Source organism: Panthera onca, chromosome B1 (genome assembly GCF_046562875.1).
Source record: "Panthera onca isolate mPanOnc1 chromosome B1, mPanOnc1 haplotype 2, whole genome shotgun sequence".
Classification (NCBI taxonomy): domain Eukaryota; kingdom Metazoa; phylum Chordata; class Mammalia; order Carnivora; family Felidae; genus Panthera; species Panthera onca.
In genome coordinates, this window is record NC_138342.1 from 45,067,071 (window position 1) to 45,090,878 (window position 23,808).

General features: G+C 46.4%; 1 protein-coding gene across 9 annotated transcripts in view; it reads left to right on the forward strand.

The window, feature by feature from the left end:
• The window catches only part of CRACD (capping protein inhibiting regulator of actin dynamics), a 274,714-nt gene that overhangs the window by 241,470 nt on the left and 9,436 nt on the right, over positions 1 to 23,808 (forward strand). For 7 of the 9 annotated variants that reach the window (XM_060655695.3, XM_060655693.3, XM_060655698.3 and 4 more), the window contains 6 exons: positions 474 to 609; positions 8,143 to 8,307; positions 10,971 to 11,039; positions 13,432 to 13,614; positions 14,268 to 17,079; positions 23,423 to 23,613. In XM_060655695.3, the coding sequence (XP_060511678.3) occupies positions 474 to 609; positions 8,143 to 8,307; positions 10,971 to 11,039; positions 13,432 to 13,614; positions 14,268 to 17,079; positions 23,423 to 23,613 (3,556 nt within the window). Of the gene's footprint in view, positions 1 to 473; positions 610 to 2,591; positions 2,614 to 8,142; positions 8,308 to 10,970; positions 11,040 to 13,431; positions 13,615 to 14,267; positions 17,080 to 23,422; positions 23,614 to 23,808 lie in introns of those variants that run through there. The other 2 variants (XM_060655709.3, XM_060655710.3) reach the window with 2 other exon arrangements.

Sequence of the window (23,808 nt, forward strand, 5' to 3'; positions counted from 1 at the left end):
CAAGTCTTAGTTTTAGATGCATGTATCTTTCTAACAGTTTGATTGTAGTCCAAAAAAAGGAATCTCTTGCCTCTAACTTCTAGATCTGCACGTTACTTAAAAAGTGCTGGTTGATAGGACTTACTGGGGGAAAACTGATAGTGACAGCTCACCGGGACATAGGCTCCTCCAGTTAGAATTCCTGCAGTGCCTTATGTCCTGGGTCCTCTGCAAGTAGATATCTGTCTTTGAGTTCTCTCCCTGAGTGGCTCTAAAATATTGTGTTGGACACATGCTCCCTTATTTCTGTGAGACCCTTTCGTCTACCCAAGCTACTTGGCTGACCCTTAGCAGAACAGGACACAATGCTGGAAGTGCTTTCTGAATAAGACAGGTTGTGGGTGGAGTCCTCTAAATGAGGAGGAACAGGAAATTGAATTGCCAAAAGAAATATTATCATCCTAATAAAACGAAGCACATGATTTGCATTCCAGGTCCTTCAACTATTCTATGGGAACCCGGGCCTTTTCCCATGACAGTATTTTTATCCCTGATGGGGGAGCAGAAAGTGAGCAGACAGTTCAAGCAATGTCACAGGACAACATCCTGGGCAAAGTCAAAACTCTTCAGGTAAGACAGCTTGAGATTGGAAAGTCAGAGCCATAGGAGGGGCCCCAGCTATGGTGGGAAGTGGGAGAATCCCCAGAGTGGCCTTGAATAATGGATCGGGAGATCCAGAGGAGCTTCTGGTGAGAATTTTTGCTTTCTCAAACCTGATTCTGTTCTCAGGAAACCTTCCATCCACCTGTGAGAGGTATATTGTCACCATTGTACCCACCTGCATAACATCCCCTCTCCTTTTCTCTCAAGCTGTTCCTTCACTTTTAAGTTCATATCATGAGGACAGGTACCCAAGATCAGCTGTAGGACATGGAGGGAGGGGAGAGTTGGAAAAGCAACCATTAAATCTTGGCCATAATCCTGAGCACAGGGTTGACTGTGAGCTGAGGGCATGCACAGCAGGTATCCATCCTTGGACAGTGAATGGTGAGACTCTGTTATTTGCTCTATCTGTAAATCTGGCTCGCCCTGAGCTACTGTATCTTGGAAGAATGCCAGGAAGCTCTTAAACCTCCCTCCTGTTCACACTGCAGAGCCCAGCAACTTTTTCTACACAAAATGGACTCAGGTGGCAACTCCTTAATAATTAAAAAATAATAAAATAATTATTCACTAAATGTGATTGAGATCATGAGAAATCCAGAAAAAGCAAGGGGAGCAAAGACACCCGGGATCTGACCATGCAGGTTTGCCTGATAGCTTGGTAGCATTCACTCCCCCGACAGATGCGCCTAAGCAAGCACTTCTTTGAGATGGGAAGGCCTGGAGGCGATCCAGATTATGAACGGGGGACTCCGGGTTTGCTGGTTTCCATCTGTCTGTAAGTCTACAATAATAACAAATGTATAAATGAATGAAAGAGAAAAAAAAAAAGGAACAGCTGACTTGAATAGCTGCCGATACAATGAAGCATTATACTCAAAGGAAATTTTCTATTTTCTTGAAATGTTTTTGTTTCTACTGAACATTAGGTATGCATTTTGTGACCTGTGTTTGGTTACATATCCACACACACTCAGCTGAATATAGCATATGGCAGATGGGGAAATAGTCCACACCCTAGAACCACACCCAGACTTGCCTAGATCTTTATACCTACTGCCAACCACTGCCCAAGGCCATCATCTTGCCCTCAGAGCTAACCTAGGCGCTTCCTTCAGATTCTAGCATTTCCTAACCAGGTTCCGTCTTTAGTTCTTGCTGGCTATGCTGCTGCATGTTTTATAGCCTGAGAAGAAAAAGGAAGCTGTCACTTCGCACAGGTTGGAGAAGAGAAAGGGATAGTAATTGCCAAAGAAAACCTTGACGCTACCCCCCCCCCCCCCCACCTTTCCTTCTTGAAGTCTTTTGATTCCTGGAATATTATTCTTAAGAAGTTCTGAACCCCTGGCTCATAATATCCCCTTTCCAAGAGGAGTGACTTACAGCGTTCAGTCCATGAAACAGGTGTACTTGATAAGGGCTTGCGAGGAGTCCTTTAAAAATTTGATAATAGTGTGTTGTCTTAAATGATGTCTGTTCTAACATCACACCACATGCCGTTGCCACTCCAGGAATGGATTTGGAGTTATAAAATGTATGCAATTCTGCACTACTGAAACTCAATAAAAAAATGTGTGAGTGCCTCTTATTACTATTAACACTGTAAGGCACAAGTTTAAATAATTGGATCTCACAATTAAAATGTAAAACAACCAACTTCCCTGAAGCAACAGTTCTTTTAACAACAGGAAGAAAACTGTGAGTAAAGCAGAATAACTAATCGGAGTGATCTCCTTTGGACAATATCTGCTCCTATGAGGTCTGCCTAATTTTGCTTCTGCTGTATAGATTCACAGTTTGCCCTACAGCTCAATTGTTACATATTTTTTTAAAAGTCGCTTTGCTCTTTGAGGAGGGAAATGGGGGGCCATTATCATAGAAAATGTGATTTTTGGAGTAACATAAGATTTAATTGTATCACCCCCAAAAGACTGTGCTTTATTTTTCAGTCGACTAAGCAGTATGTTCCTGGTAAGTCATAGAAATAGTAGTTGACTTTATTAACTTGCATGAATGCTTTGCATTTTTCCATGACAACGTTATGCTGGTATTGATGCTTAGTCAGCAGCATAAAAGACCTCCCCCTCTTAGACTCCAGCATGGAATGAGGGTGTTTAGTTATGTCAGAGGCATGTATGTTTTTTATGTCTGAAATTGTCTTTGTGTATGTATGTATGTTTATGAAAAACAGAGAAAAAAGTTATGGATAACACCTATTTGACAGTAGATGTCCTGGCAAGCTGATTAGCCACCATTATTAAGACATTCTTTTAAAATGATATTTCTCTTGGAATGCCATTTAGAAAAACAAAAAACAAAAAACATTTTTCTCTGGCCTAGGAAACTTCCTGGCCCTTGGAAACAACCGTGCCTACACTGACTGTGTTTGGAAAGGTTGCCCTCTAGTGTCCACATGTGGTCATCCCAGCTAGGCTGCTGTTGCTCCGGTGTTGCTCTTGGCAGTTTGTATCTCTCTGTTGAGTACAGCAGGACTGAATGCAGCATAAATCAGCCTGCACTTTTCTGAATAAATCTATTCTGAATGAATCTATCACCTGCCAAAATTTCTGTGACAAATGATTGAACCTTTAATAGAAAAATTACTTTTTTTTTTTTTAGTATAAAAATAGTACATGTTTCTAGGGAGAACAAATTCTAATATACAGGACAGTTATAGGGACAAAAACAACAATGGTGCCCTTTTTGAAGATCCTACACTTAAATGTCAGTTGTCTCATGGCTAGTGGGTGAAAAAAAAAAAAGCCTGTGCCAAGCCTCCACCACCACCTGGCTGTGTGGCCTGCAGTGAAGTCATTTAACCTCTCTGACTCTCATTTTCCCCATCTGAAAAATAAGGGGATGACTATGCTGGATGATCTGGCTCCTCCAGTTCTTAAAATCTGCCATCTATGCGAAATCACTGCTTACCTGCTATAGCATGGAGTGGTTTGGTAAGCTTCACACTTCGTTGCATTTGGACTGCAATGACCTTGATGTTCTTTACAGCTGCCCAGAGCATGGATCAGGGAGGTGCCTGTTTATTTCAGATCAGACCAGGCTGTGAAGTGTAACAACTGATGATAAAACTTGGGCAGGAACATCCTAGTCTAAGCCTGCAGGTGATTTTTAGAATTATACCACACCTTTGTCAGAAAATGCCAATAACTCTGTTAATCCACAGACCATTTATTTAGCTCAGGAGGGAAAGCCTCCATTTTAAGTAGCTGCTGTCTCCTGCTAAGCTGGATTTCACTTAAAAAATGCCCAAGTGTCATATGTTTGAGGATTTTGACACCTTATGCAGCTGTCAAGGACACAAAGAATAAATACCCGATCTAGCCACTTCTGCGTAGAGCAGATGTCTTTTGCCTCTTTTTAAAAATTCATTTTAACTATGGGTGTATCTGTAGTTCACTCAAGGAGACAGCAACTTAATTCTTCCTCTGCTTTGTTCTCACAGACACGGTCTGAGGATAGCTGTGAAAAATCTGGGGGAATCTAAATACTGGCAGTGTGAGAGCTGCAGAATATGATGTGCTTGGAATTTCCACACCATAGGAAAAAGCCTCATAAATATGGATGTGCATTCCTATAACATCATTCTTTGGCATTCCATATTACAACAAAATGGCTCAATTTGAATGAATAAAATATAGTCCCTTTCAGCTCACATTCCAGTCCTAACAGTAACCCCATTCACAGCCACAAGCAGCATGGATGTTAGGATAGGCACAGTGTTCTCTTCTCTCTGGTTGTAATTGTAGTGTATATAAAGAGCCCGTGGGTGTTAGAAAAAGGTGGAGGGAGTGGTAGTAGTTTATAAGGGCAACCTCCATCTGCACAGTCTGGTTTTCAGTGACTGCTTCTATCAAAGTTCCTCTCATGACAATGTCTGAATAGTGGGCAGAGTTAAAGTCACAAAAAAGTCACAGTGATCCTTATAGTCCAGTCACATGACACTTGAGATTGCCAAATAGGTTTTAGCAGTCACCTTTTAATTGTCAATAAATCACACAGTGTCTCGACACCTGTCTCCTTTGAGTCCCCTGAAGGAAGCATTTGGAGCAGGAACTGCAGGGAAGGGAAACACGCAGGTGCAGGAGTCTTGGCCTTGAGAACCTGAGGATCGATCTCCATGGCCTTGGACCCGAAGTCCTACCCTGGTCTTGTCCTATGGTCTCATCCCTGACAGCTACAGGGGTGTCTGTGAAACAGTCCTTTGTCTGGACAGAGAGGCTACAGCCCCGTCCCTAAATGTAGCCAGTATTTCTTTGATGACTTGGGTCCTCCCCTTCTCCATCCCCCTAAGCTCCCAGCTACAGTCTGAATTTATTTTTTCTAGAAGGATTTTAAATCAGCGGCTTCACAGAAATGCACATTGTTATTCTCAAAGGCAACAGCATTGTGTTTCTTTTGCCAGGATGAACATATCTGTGACATAAATCATCCCTTTCATACACACACACATTCTCATTGCCTCCCTCCCTCTTTTCTTCCCTCCCTTCCTCGCCACTCTCAGCTCTTGTGTCTGCAGCCAGGCCCACACCCCTCTCCTGATGCGATTCCTCTGTGCCTGCACCTTCCTCTTGCCTCTTGTATTTCATTCTCTACTTCATTTCTCAACATCATTCCCTCCATTTCCCAGCTTTGTCCTCTGTACCCTATTTCTCCTGCTCTCTTTCCATCTATTTCATTTTTCCATTTCCTCTTAGCTTTTTCACTGGTTACCACAATAGCCATCCCATCTTTGGAATTTATTTCCATCAAGACTGCAGTTACATTTTGTCATATGGTTGTTTGTCTCATAAGCGTCAGGGTGGACCAACATCAGTATTTTTTAAAGTGCCCTTTTGAAGAAAAATATCAGCATATTCTTTTTTGGTGATGGTGGCAAAAAAATCCTAACTAACTGGCATTAGACTGTTATGCCAGGTTCTCCTTGGGAGCTCATTAAACAATTGTTCTTTCTATTATAACCAGAAGAAATACCCTCATCTTAGTCGTTCAGGAGCATTGAGAGATGGCAGACCCTGACAACAGGAAGTCTCAGTCTAAGGGGAACACTTTCTAGCTCCTGGCCAGCACTAAAAGAACACTAAAAGAACACTTTCTAGCTCCTGGCCAGCACTCCTAGAGAAGGGATAACTGGTAAACCAAAGGCTGGGCTGGGAATCCCAGAGGGAACTCCTGCTGAAGCTTTCACTAGGACGCAGGAACCATATCACCAGGTCCCTATCCCTCACCCACAGATGAGCAGAGTAAGCTGGGCCTGTGACTTTGTTACTCCGTGTCCTCTTGTCTAACTCCATCGGCTGCTCTAACCGTGCCTGCTTATTGATCTGCTTAGAGAGTAGATACTAACTGCTGCTTCCTGCTAAACTTGTTTTGAGAAGACACCCTTTTTTAGCCTTCTCCTCCCCAAAACCCTATTAGGCTGCTCAGCTGTTCTTCAGTGGCTGAACTTGGGCTTTTGGTGTGTGCTCCTTCTCTGTGGTGCCCGGGGATCCAGGCTCAGGCTGAAATACCGGCAGATCAAATACAAGTCCTCTGTCTTTCTGTGCTCCTGACTTGGCATGCCGGGGTGCCCTGGGGGTGTGGGGAGGGGAGTCTGGGGCTCACCTCTTCCATGTCTCTGCAACCTCACCGTCCACCATGCAAGGCTGAGGGGGAGCTGGGCACGAGTGGGTGGATTTGGTACCCTTGAGTTCAGAGGGGAAACAGGCATTTCCCTCATGGGATTCCCCTGCCAGGGAACTTCAGCAAGGTATTAAGAATGCTGCATCATCTCTTTATTTCTGCCCCTATAAGAAAGAAGTGTTGATGTCAAATTTGTGAGAACCTGTGGAGTGCAATGCAAATAACACTGAATATGGTTTTAGGAGACCTGGATTCAAATCCCTTTGGGGCCACTCATTCTTTCCATAAGCTTGGGCCAGTCACCTCTCCCCACTGGATCTCTGACATTTTTTGTAAAATGAGGGGTCTGGACTATGTGATTGCTATTGCTCTTGGCAGCTCTATGGGATTAAATATTAGCCAAATTAAAGATAAATATCAAATAATGCATTTTTTCCTTTCTTTCTTTCTTTCTTTCTTTCTTTCTTTCCTTCCTTCCTTCCTTCCTTCCTTCCTTCCTTCCTTCCTTCCTTCCTTCCTTCCTTTTTGAGGCATGACAGGACTATGAAGCCCAAGTACCTAAGATGTAGAGCAGTAGCTCTCATCCAGAGGCAATTTTACCCACCCCCAGGGGACATTGGCAACTTCAGGATACATTTTTGGATGTCTTGACAGGGAAGGGATTGCTACTGGCATCTGGTGTCCCAGAGGCCAAGGTGCTGCTAAACATTTTACAGTGCACAGGATGAGCTCCCCACACACAAAAAAATCATCTGGCCTACAATGTCAGTAACGCTGAGGTTCAGAAACCTGCTATAGATCAAGGCAAGAGTTTCTATAGTATATTAAATCTAGTAGTCTCTCAGGTGGCCACGGCATGCCCTTTCTTCTTCTGGAATGTCATTCATTGTTTTCTGCTGCAGCCCATTAAATATTTTGCCCTTTCTTAAACTATTATATTTATATATTTTTTTCTTCAGGGAATATATTTCTTTTCTAATCTGGCTTTTCTTTAATTCTAAATACTATATGTCGTCCTCATTTCTATCACCTGTTCCCCACCCCCACCCCCTGCCCCAAACACACACACACACACACACACACACACTTCTAGCTACCTGCCACCAGTAACAAATCCTTCCTTGGCCCTTTTCCTTCTGGCTACTTCTCTGTTCTTTCCCCACTGGGCACTTTCTGCCCTGTAGTTCACAGAGCATAGCTGCAGCAAGGCAAAAAGAAGTCCTAGTGGCAGGACAGACTGTTCCTGTGACTCCCATGACTTTGGCATTGATCATGGAAAGACTTGCCAGCATTGGGGCCTTCTTCACCCTGGTGCCCACTGTGACCAGAACATGATGTTCAAGTGAAGGCCTGATGAGGAAGGTGGATGAAGCATAAATATTCAACAGGAATGTGTCCAAGAGAGGCTGGAGGGTTCCCTCATTACAGTGACCACAAGAGTCTTGATTTTCCCCACTGGTTCCTGCATTTCACGTAACTATATTCTATACAATTTTTATACTCTTAAGAGACTTTTTAAAAGAAATTTATAGGTTAATCAAAAAATTTTTGTCATAACATATATCCCAACTTTTGGTTCAGAAATATGGCCTCTCTACCCCCTGGATAATGTTGATATCTCCAAGAAAGAGGTGGCTGGATGAAAAAGCTCATGGCTTGAAGGTGGGAAAGGAAAAGAAAAGAAACTGGAAAACAAATTCACTTATTACAGGACTGCATCATGGCTTACTGGCATGGTATTTAGTCTAGAAACGTTGTGCACAGAATATGCCTCAATGCCTACTAGATATGCTGGGGCCTCTGGTTGCGGTTATTGTGAACTGCTTCACTGCTTCAGAACGTCTTTCTTTTGTTTTTCTCCAGCGACAGTTGAGCAAAAACATCAAGTTTGGGCAGCCACCACCCAATGCCATTCCCATGAAGAAGGCGGACAGTGGCGAGGTTAGCTTAGAAGAGGATCTATTCCTGACCAGTCCCATGGAAATTGTGACTCAGGAGGACATCATCCTGTCAGACACGGAGAACAAAGTAAGGCTCCTCCTGGGAATGACTTCTTGCTAATACGTGTGGGGAGGACGTCAGTCAGTGAACAGGGGCATCCAATAACTCTTGGGTCTGCAGTGGAAGGAAGGAGTATGCAAGAGAAGCTTTCCTGATGAGTCGCCCAGGGCTGGAGGGCACTTCCTGGTCAGGTGCCATGATCTGCAGTGAGGGCCACTTGGAGGAGGGAGAGGAAGAGGAGACATGCCCTTTGCATGCACTCTTCACAGTGTCTTCCACTTGTTCTTCAAGACTCAGGTTGGCCCACCGCTTCTGGGAAGCCTTACCCGGCCTTACCCCCAGGCTGTGCTATCTCCTGTGTGTCTTTGCTGTGTGTCCTTAGTGCCTCTCACACATTCATACTCATCTGTGTCTTTCCACATAATTGTTTTCTCTCCATCTCTAAATGTTGAGTTCCTTGAGGACAAACTGGATCTTACACATCTCTGTCTCCCTAGGACATAGCTAGTGTTTACTTAGTAGCACTGAATAATTACTTGTCAAATTGGACTAATTTAAAGGAAAACAAGAAAGAAATAGGTTCTTAACAAGACAGGACATATCAAACTGGCCATTGAAGTCTACTTAATGAGGAAAGAAAGTCATATTGGTCCAGCATTGTCTTATTTAAATTTGGTCTTTTGACACTTGGAAAGAGACACCATGAACATATCCTGGAATGAGAGTCCTTCCAGCAGCAGAAGGGACCCCCCTCAGGCGTCTGGTGGGGAAGGAGGAAATGCCCCACCAGTAGCTGGAGCAGGGAGCTCTCTGCAGAGTCTTCCAGTCTTGGCAGAAAGCATTCTTTGTGCTCTGCCTACCAAGGTGCCTGGACTTACCCTGGATGTTTTTAAAATGGACGTGGCCCCAGAAGTCATGCTTGTTATCAGCTAATATGTCATAGGGCAGTAAGAAGGAGAAGTGATTAACAGAGCAAAGTGAAGAAGGATAGAACAGGCTGGTCCCCCGCTGTTGCCCACCTCTGCCTGGTCCTCATAACTCCTGGTTCCCACACAAGCAGGTGTCAGGTGGTGTGCTGGGTAAAGTGGAGACCGCGAGGTCCAAAACCACTCTCTCCAATCTCTTGGTGCGAGCGGCAGCAATGACTGTCAGCCTTAATGCAGGGATTGCCCCAGGACTGAGGCAAATGTCCTCACTGTTACTGATGGTCTAATACATGCAACAGACCATGGCCTGAGGGAGGAGGAGGACCATTCGTTCGGCAAGTGCTACCCCAGCTATAGATTAGGGGTGCCTCTGCATGGTTTGCCTTTTTTTTAATTTTTTATTTTTGAGAGAGAGAGAGACAAAGTATGAGCAGAGACAGAGGGAGACACAGAATCCGAAGCAGGCTCCAGGCTCTGAGCTGTCCTCACAGAGGCCAACATGGGGCTCAAACTCACAAACCGTGAGATCATGACCTGAGCCAAAGTCAGGCGCTTAACCGACTGAGCCACCCAGGTACCCCTGCATAGTCACATTTTAATGAGAGTCAGATGGCAAGTCAACAGATATGTATAAAGATAATAACTTACTTATTTAGTAAATGTTACAGTATAATAACTTTGGATCAAGAAAAATGCTTCACGGGAAGTAAAACAGAGTGGTGGAAAAGTGAGTAACGTGGAGGGGGAGAGGTCACTTTTTAGGTAAGGAGGTCAGAGCAGCCATGACAAACCTGGCTATGGGAGCTGTGTTCTAGATGGAGGGAAGAGCAAGTCCAGAGGCCCAGGATAAGACTGAGGGTGTCCCATGAGAAAGCAGGTCAGTGTTGTTGGCTGGACCGTGATGGGGGGCAAAGGGAAGATAGAGCGAGGTAGGGAGGCCAGAAAGTACAGAGCACAGGAAAGGGATAATTCTACTCTGAGAGTACTAGAAACCTCTGAGTATTTTAAGCAGGACAGTGACATAATCAGATTTTTGTTTTCCAAAGATGCTTCTAAGTGTGGTGCAGAAAATGGGCTGAGGCAGGACAAGCTATTATTGCTCTGGAAGGAACGATGAAGCTGTGTAAATATTGGCCACACAAAGTGGAAGGTATATTGGGCCATCAGAAAGGTGCAGGTGATGTAGTGTGGGCATTCCCAGGGCAGGTGAGGTGACTGGGCTGGGGATCTTCAGCCTTTTTCTTCTTCTGTCCTGAGGGGTTTTTTTGTTTGTTTTTTTCGTTTTTGCCTCTGGTCATCCACCTTCTCAGCCCAGCCTTTTGCGCACAGAATTCGTAGGGCCTTTGTTTTTTCTCACAGGGAAGAGGTCTGGCATAGAGGTGAGAGGTCCGGCAGACAAAGGGGGTGGAAGGCAGTGAGCATAGCCCACCGCTCTGAGGTCGGAGGCCAGGTGTGTGACACAGCCCCGCTTCCCAGGTGGGGTGGCTAGAGGGCGGCACCTGGACTCTCTCAGCCGTGGGGAAGCACATCAGGGACTGAGGTTAGACACTGCTCACATGGAAATGTGTTGAACTCAGGAAAGGAGGAAAGCACAAATTCTGTGCCTCAGGAGTCCTTGTCTGGACATTAGCAAAGTCCCCACTGTGACTTCTGCCGGCTCTGCAAAGCCAGCTGCGGCCTTTTCCAGGCACAGCCCGCATCTGGTTATCTGCCCAGAACTTCCTGTTCTGGCGTTTGACTTGAGTGCTCTCTTTTCGGTTCCAGCCCAGTGATACGCCAAGTTCTCTGAGTCCTCCGAATCTGCCTGGAGCCAGAAGTGAGATGGAAGAGAAGGTAATATAATTTGAAATTACATATTTAGCTTCTTTACTTGAACTTCCATTTCCATCCTCTCCCCCCCCCCTTTTTTTTTCGATCCGCTGTCTCATTTTTTCCATTCATAAATGCCGCCTTCATCTATTACTTTAAATTCCTTCAAAACATAACCAGTGGTAGATGTAGAGTGTCTGTTTCCATGGCAGCGCACCTGCTGGAACTGAACCCTGTTCTGAAAAAATAGCCACCTCCCAGCACGTACATATTTGAACACTTACACGTTGGTCATTTTCCTAAATGTACCAGGTACTTCAAGACACTGTTAAGCCATTGAAAAAGACATTCCAGAACACCTGAAGGTACCCAAGTCTGTAAGGAAAAAAGTCTCCTTCTATTTGGAAATGCAAAATAAGGGGCACCTGGGTAGCTCAGTCAGTTGAGTATCTTAATGCAGATTTCAGCTCAGGTCAGGATCCAGGTCAGGGTCCTGGGCTCAGCCCTGCGCCAGGTTTCATGCTGAGCATGGAGACTGCTTGAGATTCTCTCTCCCTCCCTCTCCCCCCCCCCCCCCCCCGTCCCTACTTGCACTTTCTCTCTCTCTCTCTCTCTGAAATTAAAAAAGGAAAAAATGCTTAGACATGCAAAAGCAAAAAGACCTTAGCATTTTTCTACTTGTATGTATTTTTGTTTTTTTAACTTTTCTGTGTTCTGTTGAAACCTGGGACTCTGCCTGCAGGAGTCCAGGGAACCCTGTGGAGACCGTGTGCACCCCTCCAGTAGAGGCCGGTCCACTCCTGTGAGCACTCTTCACTTGCATAGGGACTCAAGGGTCCTTCCAGGGACTGGCACAGTGAGCAGAGTATGTCCCTGAGTCTTCTGAAGGGGATGGCTCAAGACAGTGCCACCACCCAGACAATGAAGAAGCCCAGCTGAAATGAGTAGAAATGAAACCTTGCATTTAAGTCTCAGCTTCAAGTGCTTATCTGTGTATTCAATCTACCACATTTGGCTCTAATTCCTTTTATTCACGCATCTAGTAGGGGATGGAAATAAATGTTTGATTTGTCTCTTCTCAACCACAGTTCAGAATTTGATACCTATTATAAAGATAACCATAAATAAATGAAAGCCAGGAGCCCAAAGGCTGGAATTATTTTTCCTTACTACTGTGCTCCTTATCCTAAGTTATTATTTACTGAGCATCCATCTTGCTCTTGAGCTGGCTTGGTCCTTTGTCTTTTGTGCATAAATATGGAAGGTAATTGCAAAAAGCAAAGCTGCCAGCTAAACCCCACTGGCTCTGCACTTACAACATGAATGCCAACACATAAACCCTGGCCTCTGTTCATGCCTCTGTGCCTGAGCTGCTGGCACCAGACCTGCAGATGGGGCCGTGAGCGCCCTCTGCTGCACGTTGACGTGGTATGGCTGTGAGCCCTCACCTTGCTGCTTGCCTTTAAAAGCTCAATAGTTACAGATGTGTGGCCCCTGGGTTGAGGCTGATCTGCGGGTGTACAGTTTGTCTGAGGTGGTGGCTCCTAAGTGCGTGCCATCTGCATTACAGCGCTGCAGTCGTGCCGTGAGGACCTTCCCTTTCCCCCAGGGGGGGCACAGTTCTGCCCATCCTTTTTTTGCCACTCAACTCTGTGTTCTGTGGCTTTGGAATGATTGTGCTAAAACATTTTAGCAGGTAGCAATTTCATGCCCTAGGCATAGCTGTTATACTTTTTTGTTCCTTCATTCCTCCAAAAAATATTTACTGAGCACTTGCTAAATGAGATTTGCTGCTTGGGCAGAAAGGGAACTGAAAAGATGAAAAAGACACTTTCCCTACTTCAGAGGGTCTCAGGTAGAGGCTGAGGGACGTTTGCAAGTGTCTTATAGAGTCCTTAGTATAGAGATGAGCTAGTCCAGGGCTCAGCAAACCATGCTTTATTTTAGGCTTTGTGGCCATAAGGTCCAACCTGGATACCCTCCTTTGTTCTGCTCTTCCTTTGTAGCACAAAAGCGCTAAAGACCATGGACAAGGGGTGTGGCTGTGTGCTGATAAAACTTTATTTACCAAAACAGGCTGTGGGCAGGATTGGGCCTCCTGGCTATGTTTTGTCAACCCCCCTCATCTAATCTGACCCCCCCCCCCCATATTATTCAGAGTAGGAAAATCAGTCCCTGAAAGGTTAAATGACTGTTTTGAGTTAATGCAAAAATCATTGGCAGAACAAATAGTCAACGTCCTGTTTTTTGATGACAAAAGCAGTGCTCATCTCTCTGTCCCAGTGCCTCTGTTCACAGCAGCCCCTGGGCCAGTCCAGGCCTGGCAAGGTGCAGGCCCCAGCAAGTGCTGCCATTCCAGGACCCCCCCGACAGTGTTCTGATCTGGACTGACTCTGTAGTTTAATCTCCTCTACAGGTGGCTCCAGTTAAACCATCGCGGCCAAAAAGGCACTTCTCTTCTGCTGGAACCATCGAAAGTGTCAACCTAGATGCCATCCCCCTGGCCATCGCGCGTCTGGACAACAGTGCTGCCAAGCACAAACTGTCCGTTAAGCCAAAAAACCAGAGGGTGTCAAAGAAACACAGGCGACTTGCCAGGGTATGTAGCTCCCATCCCAGCTGACCAGGCAGATGCCCTTGCTTGCGGGCACTGATTCTACCTGGGGGGGGGGGTTGGTGGTGGTGTGAGGGGCCCATAGAAGCAACTAAGTGTCTCCCATCAGGGACCTGGTGTGTTGCAATGAACAGGGGGAAGCAGGCCCATCTACTGGCCCTTTCTAACTTGTTGCCTGCCTGGGGCAGGTGGGCCTCAGAGTGAGGGGCTGCCTTTTGAGGGGCTCTAGACACCTTGCATTTGCTTTGCCAGCTCTCCTACCGTGGCTCTGCCAAAGGTTCTTCAGTTTGACTGGTGTGGACTTTGACGTCACAAATTTCAGGGGACATCAGCTCTCATTTTTTCTCATCTTTCTAAGGCTGGGCTATTGGTTTTTCTCTTTTTATTCATTTGTATTAAGCAAAAGGCATTTGAGAATGACCAATAAAAGGGCCGTGGAGTAAACATGAAGGTGATATGTTTTCCTCCACTCTCACAATTTACTCTTGCTGTGCTGGCCTGGGTGTACCTATCTCTATACTTAGGAACAACTGCACTTTCTCTTGAGATTAAGAGGGTCACCGACATTGTGAATAGGGTGGGTAATGGTTGCCTGTGCAAAAGGAAAAGGCTAATTATTTTGTCCTTACCAATGTTAGGATCGACTGCATGAACAAGGTAGCCTTCTGGGTCAGCTGTCCCTGGACCAGAACGGACACCCTGGAGAAGGCAGACCAATTTGGCATGAGGAGGAGCCAGAGCTGCTGGACTCTGAAGAAGAGAAGAGATGCCAAGAAGAATACTGGCTAGAACTTGAGGCCAAGTGCAAACGGCAAAAGGCTGAAGCAGCCGAGAGGAGACGTCTGGAAGAGCAGAGACTCCAGGCCCTGGAGAGGAGGCTTTGGGAAGAGAACAGAAGGCAAGAGCTCTTGGAGGAGGTAGGCGAGGACGAGGAGGGAGACGAGGCAGAACTACAGCTGGAGGCAGAAAAGAGGCAGCACCAAGAGGAGAGGCAGAGACTGGAAGGGCAAGGTGTCCAAGGCCAAGAGCGGAGAGAACAAGAGGAAGGAAGGCACCTGGAGGCCCAAGAGCAGCCGCCACGCACACAGCAGGAAGAGCAGGCGGTGTGGAGCGGGCAGGAGGCCGAGAAGCAGCAGGAAGAACAAGAGGAAAGAGAGTTGAAGGAGCTGGAGGAACAGAAGCAGTTGGAGGCCGAAGAGCAGCAACAAAGGGAGGAGGAGGAGCAGCAGCGGCAAAGGGAGGAGGAGCTGCGGCTGCAGGAGGAACAGCAGAGTCTGGAGGAGGAGCAGAAGCGGGAAGAGGAGGAGCATCGAGAACGAGAGGAGAAGAGGCAGCAGGAGGAGGAGCAGCGGCAACTAGAGGAGAAGCTTCGCCTGCAGGAGGAGCAGCGCCTGCAGGAGGAGCAGCGATGGGAGGAGGAGGCAGCAGCAGAGAGAAGGGCAGAACAGGGAAAGCGGGAGGAAGTGGAGGCGCAGAGGCAGCAGGAAGCGGAAGGTCGAGAAGCAGCGAGTGTGCAAGAGGAGAGGTGGCAGCCACTGGACGTGGAAAGGAGCTCAAGGAGCCCAGTTCAGGTGGACTTTGCAGACAAATCAGGCAAACGAGAGCACCTGCAACCCGAGAAGCAAAGAGAACACTCTGAGGAGTCAAGGATTTGCGAGAAGCAGAGCCAGGAGGCTGAGCCATGCGGAGAGCAGCAGGCACAAGGCGGGGATTTTCCCAGGCATGGTCGTCGTGCACGTCAGGAAAAGAGACAAGAAGCTAACATGCAGCCTCCCCGGAAACAAGAGGCGAAGGTAGAAGAGACGCTGGCTGCCGGGGAAAAGAAGGAAGCTGCCGCTCCAGAAAAAGACAGGAAGGTGGAGGAACTTCGGTGGCAGGAAGTGGATGAGAGGCAGACCACGCCCAGGCCCTATACTTTCCAGGTGTCATCCGGAGGGAAGCAGATTCTCTTCCCCAAAGTCAATCTGAGCCCAGTGACGCCCCTGAAGGACGCGGGACTTGCCTCTGCCCCCCAGGAGCCGAAGACCCCCAGAGCCAGCCCAGCCTCCCATGCCTTGCCCTCCTCCCTGAGTGTCCCCCACACAGCCATTCTGGTCACGGGAGCACAGCTCTGTGGCCCGGCCGTTAACCTGAGCCAGATCAAGGACACAGCATGCAAGTCTCTCCTGGGCTTGTCAGAAGAAAAGAAGCACGTGGATGTCCCTGCCCTGGAGAACCCACCCCGAGCATCTGTCGACCCCCGGTCAGGGAGCGGGAAGGCCAGGCCCCCCCAGGAGTCTCCAAGCAGTGTGGCTGCACTAGCTGAATGGGCTTCCATTCGGTCCAGAATTCTGAAGAACACAGAGAGTGAGCAGCGCGTTGATAGAGACCAGTCTCGGCCAGGTGATGAGCACACTCCCAGGGGCCGTTGTGATTCCCGCGGGAACCTCCGGAGGATCCCCCCAGTAAATGCAAAATTCTCTATTATGCCTGCTTGGCAGAAATTCTCAGATGGTGGCACCGAGACCTCCAAACCTAACACAGAAGCAGAGAGCATTAGAAAAAGACCTGTGCTGGGACCCAATGATGGGTCAGCTCCCCAGCCCCTGGCTACTTATGAGCACCCAAAGGGTACAGAGAAACTGGAGCCAGCAGACAGCACAGAGGGATGCAAATTTGCCAAAGACCTCCCATCTTTCCTTGTTCCAAGCCCTCCTTACCCTCTACAGAAAGCAGTGGCCCATGCAGAGCCCATGATCATTTTGGACAGTGAGACCATCAGTGGTATAGGAAAGGCAGACCCCGCAACGCCTGGTCAAGAGGAAAAAGCCTCACCGTTTGGGATAAAATTGAGAAGGACCAACTACTCCTTGCGCTTCCACTGTGACCAACAGACAGAACAAAAGAAGAAGAAAAGGCACAGCAGCACCGGGGACAGTGCTGATGGTGGGCCACCTGTACCAGGAAGCACAAAAGGAGAGAAAGAGACAGAGGGTGTGGCCCTCAAGCATGGCCTGTCCCTAACCCCTGAGAGGAAGCAAGCCCTGTCCACCTGGAAGAACTCTGCTGAAAGAGTACACTCTTCTCCTGCAGCCCAGCTGGGGCCTCAGCCAGTTGCAGAGCACGACAAGGTGGCAAACAAAATGCCATTGGTACAGAAGCCAGCCCTGGCTCCCAAGCCTGCCGGTCAGACTCCCCCCTCCTCCCCACTCTCCAAACTGAGCAGGCCCTACCTGGTAGAGCTGCTGGCCCGCCGGGCAGGGAAGCCAGACCCGGAGCCTGGCGAGCCATGCAAGGAGGGTCAGGAGAGCAGGGACCTCTGGCCGCGGTCACCGCCACCCCCAGAGAAAAGGAAGGCACACAAGAGGGATGAGGAGGAAGTTGTAGAAACAGAGAGGAAACTTGGTTCCTCGGCCCTGTCTGCTGCTCGGCCAGAAAAGCCTTCCCAAACCCCTGAGGCCGGGAGGAAAGGTAGGTATGGGTAGGTGCCCCCTGCCTCTGTCCAGCTTGTCTGTGTCCTGGCAGAAGCCACAACTGCCCGGAGCTGGAAGCAGGGCTAGTGTGGGAGCACGTCCCTTCTCTGTCATAAGTCATATTGAGGCCCTTTTCTTTTTCTGCTCCTTTAGAATTTTGGAAATGCTGACTGTGCTACCTTCCTGCAGCTCATACTGTTAATGATACTTACAGAAGTAATAAGTTCCAGGTGCTGACACTTAGACTAACACACTTTCAGTTGACAACGGACATTGAAATACAGTCCTAATTAACAAAGAAGCCCTTAATCCTTATGAAGGAGCCTCACAGTGATGATAAGACTGGGGTTTTCTAGTCTAGTCTGCGTTCTAGCTCTGGGCAGTAAAGGCACTAAGGTGGGAGGTTAGGGGACTTTCAGCAGCAGCATGGGCCTTGGGAGCTTCTGTGTGAATGATTGACTTTGGCTCAGTTTTATGCAAAATGCTGTGCAGATGCGTCCCTGCCCCCACCAGCTTACCACTGTGAAGCCTTTTAAAAAGAAATCTTAGAGCTGCCCTCACTCAAGGCTGCCCCTCGTGTTTCTTCAGACTATAGGTTTGGGACAGTTCAGTGATCACTTGGATTGGCTTTGGGGTCCCTGAGAACCTTCATCTAATTCTTTTTCTTTTCTGTTTTGTTGAAGTAAAGTTTGGGTCATATTCCAGGAAGTTACTTGCATGTATCAGAGAAACTCTCCCCTGAGGTTTATTAGGAAATGCTGCAAGCCTTCTCTTGTGTTTAATTGTTTAGATTTAGGGTGATTTTTGCGGAGAAAAGAGCTGTTTCCTGAGCAATAGTGGTTTGGTTACTTGCCTTATGGAAGACCTTATTGTCCTTTTTAACCACGCCTTAGACCAGCATGTAGATCACGCTTCCGGACCATTTCTCCCTAGTGGTTTCTGTTTGTCCTGCTGAGGAGCCCATTTTCATCATTCTCTCTCTCCTTCTCCTTTGCCCCTCCCTCTCTTTCTCTCTCTCAAAATAAATTAAAAAAAAATTTTTTTAATTGCAATTTAGTGCAGTGAATGAAAATGGATAGTTCAGTATAATAAATTGTCATCTTTCAAATAAGTTGGTTTAGGAATAACTATGCAGCAGCTTGGAAAACATGCAATTGCATCGGGCTCTGCACTGACAGCATGGAACCTGCTTGGGATTCTCTGTCACCCTTTCTCTCTCTCTCTCCCCCTTCCCCGCTTGCTATCTCTCTCAGAAAAATAAATTAATTAATTTAAGCTGACCCTTAGTTCCCTAAAGCCTTGTGGGACTCATGTTTGCAATCCCCATTGACTTTCAGAGCTAGGTGTCTGGGGGCCCGTCCCTCTGGTGAAAGTCTTAAAAGTTGGGGCCCCAGGTGTGGAATCCAAACCTTTTGTTCCTCAAGGAGAAGCTGACAGTTGTGAGTTCCCTCGGAGTTATGGATTGCTGTACAGGGGGTGGGTTTATGGTGAAATTGTGTCTCACCCTCTCCAACCTCCTTCTGTGTGGAGTTTTTCTCATTCACCCATTGCATAGTTGTTCAGCTGGTTTTTGGATTTTTTTTTTAAAGGGAATTGTTCCATATATAGCTGCATATCGATTGTGTCCATGGGAGGGGAAGGGTGCAGGACCCTCCTATGTCACCATCCTGAATTGGAACCCCCATTTTCAGTTTTGACATTAGCCTTTGTGTCAGTAGCTTTTATGATCATCCAAGTCCCTCTCACTGTCTGGAGGACTCTCTCACTCTCCTTATCTTCTCCCGGAAGAAATAGCTCTCTGCTGTGCTTCTTTCTCTTAGGGAAGCCCTTTTGATCATTATAATTTTCTACCCAAAACTGGCAGTGCCCCTGTTTTCTTCCCCAGTATCCAGATTCTGGGCTGTCAGGCTCTGCTAATTGAATTTTTCTTTACTTGGTAGAAAAGCAGCATGAAAGCAAAGACCACATGCCCGTGGGTGCTGTCTAAAGACCACTGGGGTCTTCCTGCTCACTCTAGGCCAAGCTGGCCAAACATGTTTGACTGAACACCCCATCAGAATAAAAATATTAAGCCTGGACCTCCAACTTTATTTGTTAATTGTGACCCTGTAGTGCTGTTATTAGCTAAAACACCTGGAGCATCATATACATTTAAGGTAAAGGTCACTGAAACAACAGTGGACATAACTCCGCTGTGATAACCCTCCTGTGTCCTCCTGTGTTTGCCCTCTAGCACTTCTATTGCAGATGTCATCTCATTCCAAAATTCCCACCTCCTTGTGGCGGGTGGAACAGATATTAAGTGGCCCTTTCTCCCAGAACTGACCTTTGGGAGCAGTGGTTAAAACCCTATAAGGGCAGGATGCACTGGTTCATGTCCCCAGAACCTGAAGGAGGGAATTGGAGTGGGCTGTGGTTCCCCTTGTCCGCTGGGTTTAGAATGTGAGAGAATAGGTTTAAACAGATATTTTACCTTGGCTTCTTCCACTTCAACTCTGATTTTTCTATGACCCTGTGGTAGCTGTTTGGCCACTTCGTGGGCCTGCCCCAAGTAAGTGATCTAGAACTTTTACTTCAGGATGCGGGAATCGGTGCCATTATTTGTTGAAGACCTTTGGGCATCCTGGGCTGAAATTCAGACAGGAGCCACATTTTAACATCCTAAAACATTTTCTGTTTATTGATCCCCAGCTACAGTCCAGACCTGTTAGGCCCTTTACATATATTGTGTTACAGCCTTTCTAAAGTCTGGTCATAACTCCAGGATGTGCTATTCAAACCACAGTTCTAAGGAAATAAAAATCTGGCTAACGATTTATCTTTTCAAATAAAAAAAAAAGTAGGCAATTCTACTTTAAAGGTACTTTGACCCTTGTGATAAAATGCTGGTCAGAATTGTTGGCAGGAAACTGGCCAGTTGTTTTAATGACCTTTCCAGGCAAGTTCAGGTGGAATGTTTAGTGTAGGATTCCCTTTTACATAATAGCTTTAAATTTTTTTTAATGTTTATTTTTGAGAGAGAGAGAGCACGAGCAAGCAGGGGAGTGGCAGAGAGAGAGGGAGACACAGAATCTGAAGCAGGCTTCAGGCTCTGAGCTGTCAGCACAGACCCTGACATGGGGCTTGAACTCACGAACTGTGAGATCATGACCTCAGCCAAAGTTATATGCTTAACCAACTGATACATAATAGCCCCTACATAATAACTTTAAATGGAAATCATTTGGATCTTGGCAGTTTGGTTTCAGACATTTTCCAAACAGGTGTTACACTGCCCTGGAGTAGAACAAAACTTAAATTATTTCCTGTGTGTAAAGCCTCTCAGTTAAGCAGAATGCTTGAAGTGGTGAATAGAGTCAACCCTTGAACATCATGGGGGTCAGGGGTGCTACCTTCCTGTGTAGTCAAAATCCCTTTGACTCCCCCAGAACTTAACTAGTAATAGCCTAGTGGAAGCCTTCCTGATAATATAGTCGAGTAACTCATATTTTGTATGTTATATATGCTAAATACTGTATTCTTACAATAAAGTAAGCTAGAGAAAAGAAAATCTTATTAAGAAGACCATAAGGAAGAGAAAATACATTTACAGTACTGTACTGTATTTGTAAAAACAAAACAAAACAAAAGCTGCATAGGGGAGCCTGGGTGGCTCAGTGGGTTGAGTGACCAATTCTTGATTTCAGCTCAAGTCGTAATTCTGGGATCACATGGGATTGAGTCCCACGTTGGGCTCCTCGTTGGGCATGGAGCATGCTTAAGTTTCTCTTTCTCCCTCTGCCCGTCTCACCCACTCGCATGCTCGCTCGCTCTCTCTCTCTCAAAACAAAACAAACAAAAAAAACCCGTGTGTAAGTAGACTTGGCCAATTCAAACCCATGTTGTTCAAGGGTCTAGTGTATTTGTATTTTTTATTTTTGTTTTTGTTTTGTTAACTAACAATTAACTAAAAATACCTTTCAGGGTTTTTTTTTAATACTTCTGAAATGTGTCACTTTTCTTTACTGTGTTAGATCATAGCTGAAACTTTATTTGATGATTAGGGAGAGCATAATGACCAAGACTCATTGTAAATAGGAATTCTCTTTGTAGAGTATTATAGGTCTAAAGGTATAGAAAAGCAGAATCTGCCTCCTTTTTGTGCTTGAATTCTTAATTTGATTTTACTTTGGTTCTTTCTCCTCAATAAAAAGTCAAATCGATGGGAGCCCTGGTTGGTAAGGTCCTGGATCATCAATGTGTAAACTTGTAGTGAATTTCCAAAGAACAGGTCTATAGTGAGCCCTTTTCATTTGAGGTAGTAAAGGACTCATTGCTGGAATGGTTATCTATAAAAGGGCTTAATTTTTACGTGAGGAAAAGAAGGGGATGATTCTCATAGACATAAATAGTAAGAACAGGTCACTTTTGTAGAGTGGTTCCTATCTGCCAACTGTCTGGTTAGTATGATACCCAGGATCTCTTAATCTTCACGGCAGTCTGATGAGGCATGTGCCATTGTCATCTCCACTTTATGGATTAGAAGACCTTAGAGAAGCTAAGTAGCTTTTGTAAGGTCACACAAGGTCAAGCCCAGGGCTGCTTAATTTAAGAGTCCAGTTACTCAACCTCTGATTCCAGCCACCTGTGAAGTGTGTTTACCCCATTGCATAGGCAAGACAGTCAACCACAGGAAAAGCTCAGACTGGAAGTCAGAAGTCCTAGGCTCAAACTTCAGCCTGTGCACTAGCCGCTGGGTGACCTGGGGCACTGCACTGGATTGCTGTGGCCCCTCATACTCACTCTGTCAAAAGAGAGCATTGGACCAAAATCACAGTTTCCTACTGCATTCCTCAGAGCCCCACTGCCCTCAGCAGTCTCACGGGATAGATAGAGCAGCACCCTTTTTACCTCTTTCATACACTGGGTAGGATGTTTGGGAAGGGGTTAAATAAAGCAGTAAATAATAATAAATCAAATAGCAGCCTGGGTCCCCTGTAGGCTTGAGATTTTCTGACACTGGAGATTGTATTTCTAGTCCCATTTTGAGGGAAGGAAAAGACTTCTATTTTTCTGTTGATAAGAAATATTACCTCTCCACCCAGAGAAGTCCCTCGGGCATCAGTGCAGAGTTTGTGTTAGGTAAGGACAGTTGAATATTTCATGTCACTAGTTCTAAGGGGTGAAGGATCAAGGTAAGTGAGCAGTTTCACTGTAAACCTCCCTTTGCCTTTACCAGTTTTTTTTTTAATATTTATTTTTTGGGAGACCGCAAGCAGGGTAGGGGTAGGGAGAGGGGGACAGAGGATCTGAAGCGGGCTGTGTGCTGACAGACTGACAGCAGTGAGCCCAATGTGGGGCTTGAACTCATGAACCACGAGATCATGACCTGAGCCGAAGTTGGATGCTCAACCGACTGAGCCACCCAGGTACCCTTGCCTTTACCGGTTCTGATCACTATTCCAGTGAGGTGGGGAGTGGGGGGTGGGGAGGGGGTGGGCAGGTCTCCACACTATCAGACCGTCCTCAGATACTAGCTGGCTTTCTTACATTTCATATCATTCATATCAGTTCTGATGCTGTCTACCCCTCCCACAAGACTGTCCCCACTTCAGATGCCATTCCCACATCCAGGTCATCACCTATGCTTCTGACCAACTTAAATCGGAGATTCCCACGACCCCCTCCTTGGGTTCAGTTAATTTGGAAGAGCGCCTCACAGAACTCAGGGAAACATTTTACTTATTAGATAACAAGTTTATTATAAAAGTGTGTAATTCAGGAACAGCCAGATGGAAATGATCCATAAGGACAGGGTATGGGGAAGGGGCATGGAGCTTGCATGCCCTCAAAGGACACCTCTCCCCACAAATCTCCATGTGTTCACCAGCCGGAAACTCCCTGAACCCTGTCCTTTTGGGTTTTTACGGAGGTTTCACTATATATGCATGACCAATTAACTCATCAGCCATTGGCAATTGAAATCAGCCTCTAGTCCTGCTCCCCTCCCCAGAGGTTGGGGGGTGGGAACGAAAGATTCAAACCTGATCACATGGTTGGCTCCTCTGGCAACCAGCCCCCAGCCTTAAGGATGGTCCCAAAGTCATCTCATTAATGGAATGAGGGACACCTTATGCTCTCATCACTTAGGAAATTCCAAGGGTTTTACTGTGTTCTAGAAATGGGCATGAAGACCAAATGTATACTGCTTTTTAATTTTTTTTAAAGTTTAATTTCTGCGCCCAATGTGGGGCTCGAAGTCATGACTCCGAGATCGTGAGCCACAGCTCTACCAACTGAGCCAGCCAGATGCCCCCAGATACATCATATAAATCGTAACAGCAGTCTTTTTTTGTCCCCAGAAAAGCCTGTTCTTCAGAGCAGGCACTCGTTAGATGGCTCCAAACTTGCAGAGAAGGTTGAAACTGCGCAGCCACTGTGGATAACTTTAGCACTGCAGAAACAGAAGGGGTTTCGGGAGCAGCAAGCTACTCGAGAGGAGAGGAAGCAAGCCAGGGAGGCCAAACAGGCAGAAAAGCTCTCCAGAGAGAACGTGAGTAGCCTGGTCTTCAGCTTTAACTTTTCCTTCTCAAGTTTGGCTGTCTTTTAGGTAGGTCACAAGGGTTTAAAAAAAAAAAAAGCTAGCTGGGAGTGGTGAATGCTTAGGGTAGAGCAGTAAATAAATTGACAACCATTAAACCAGGGAAGTGTTTTCAAGTAGTAATTTTGTTTGGTTTCCTTGTGCTCT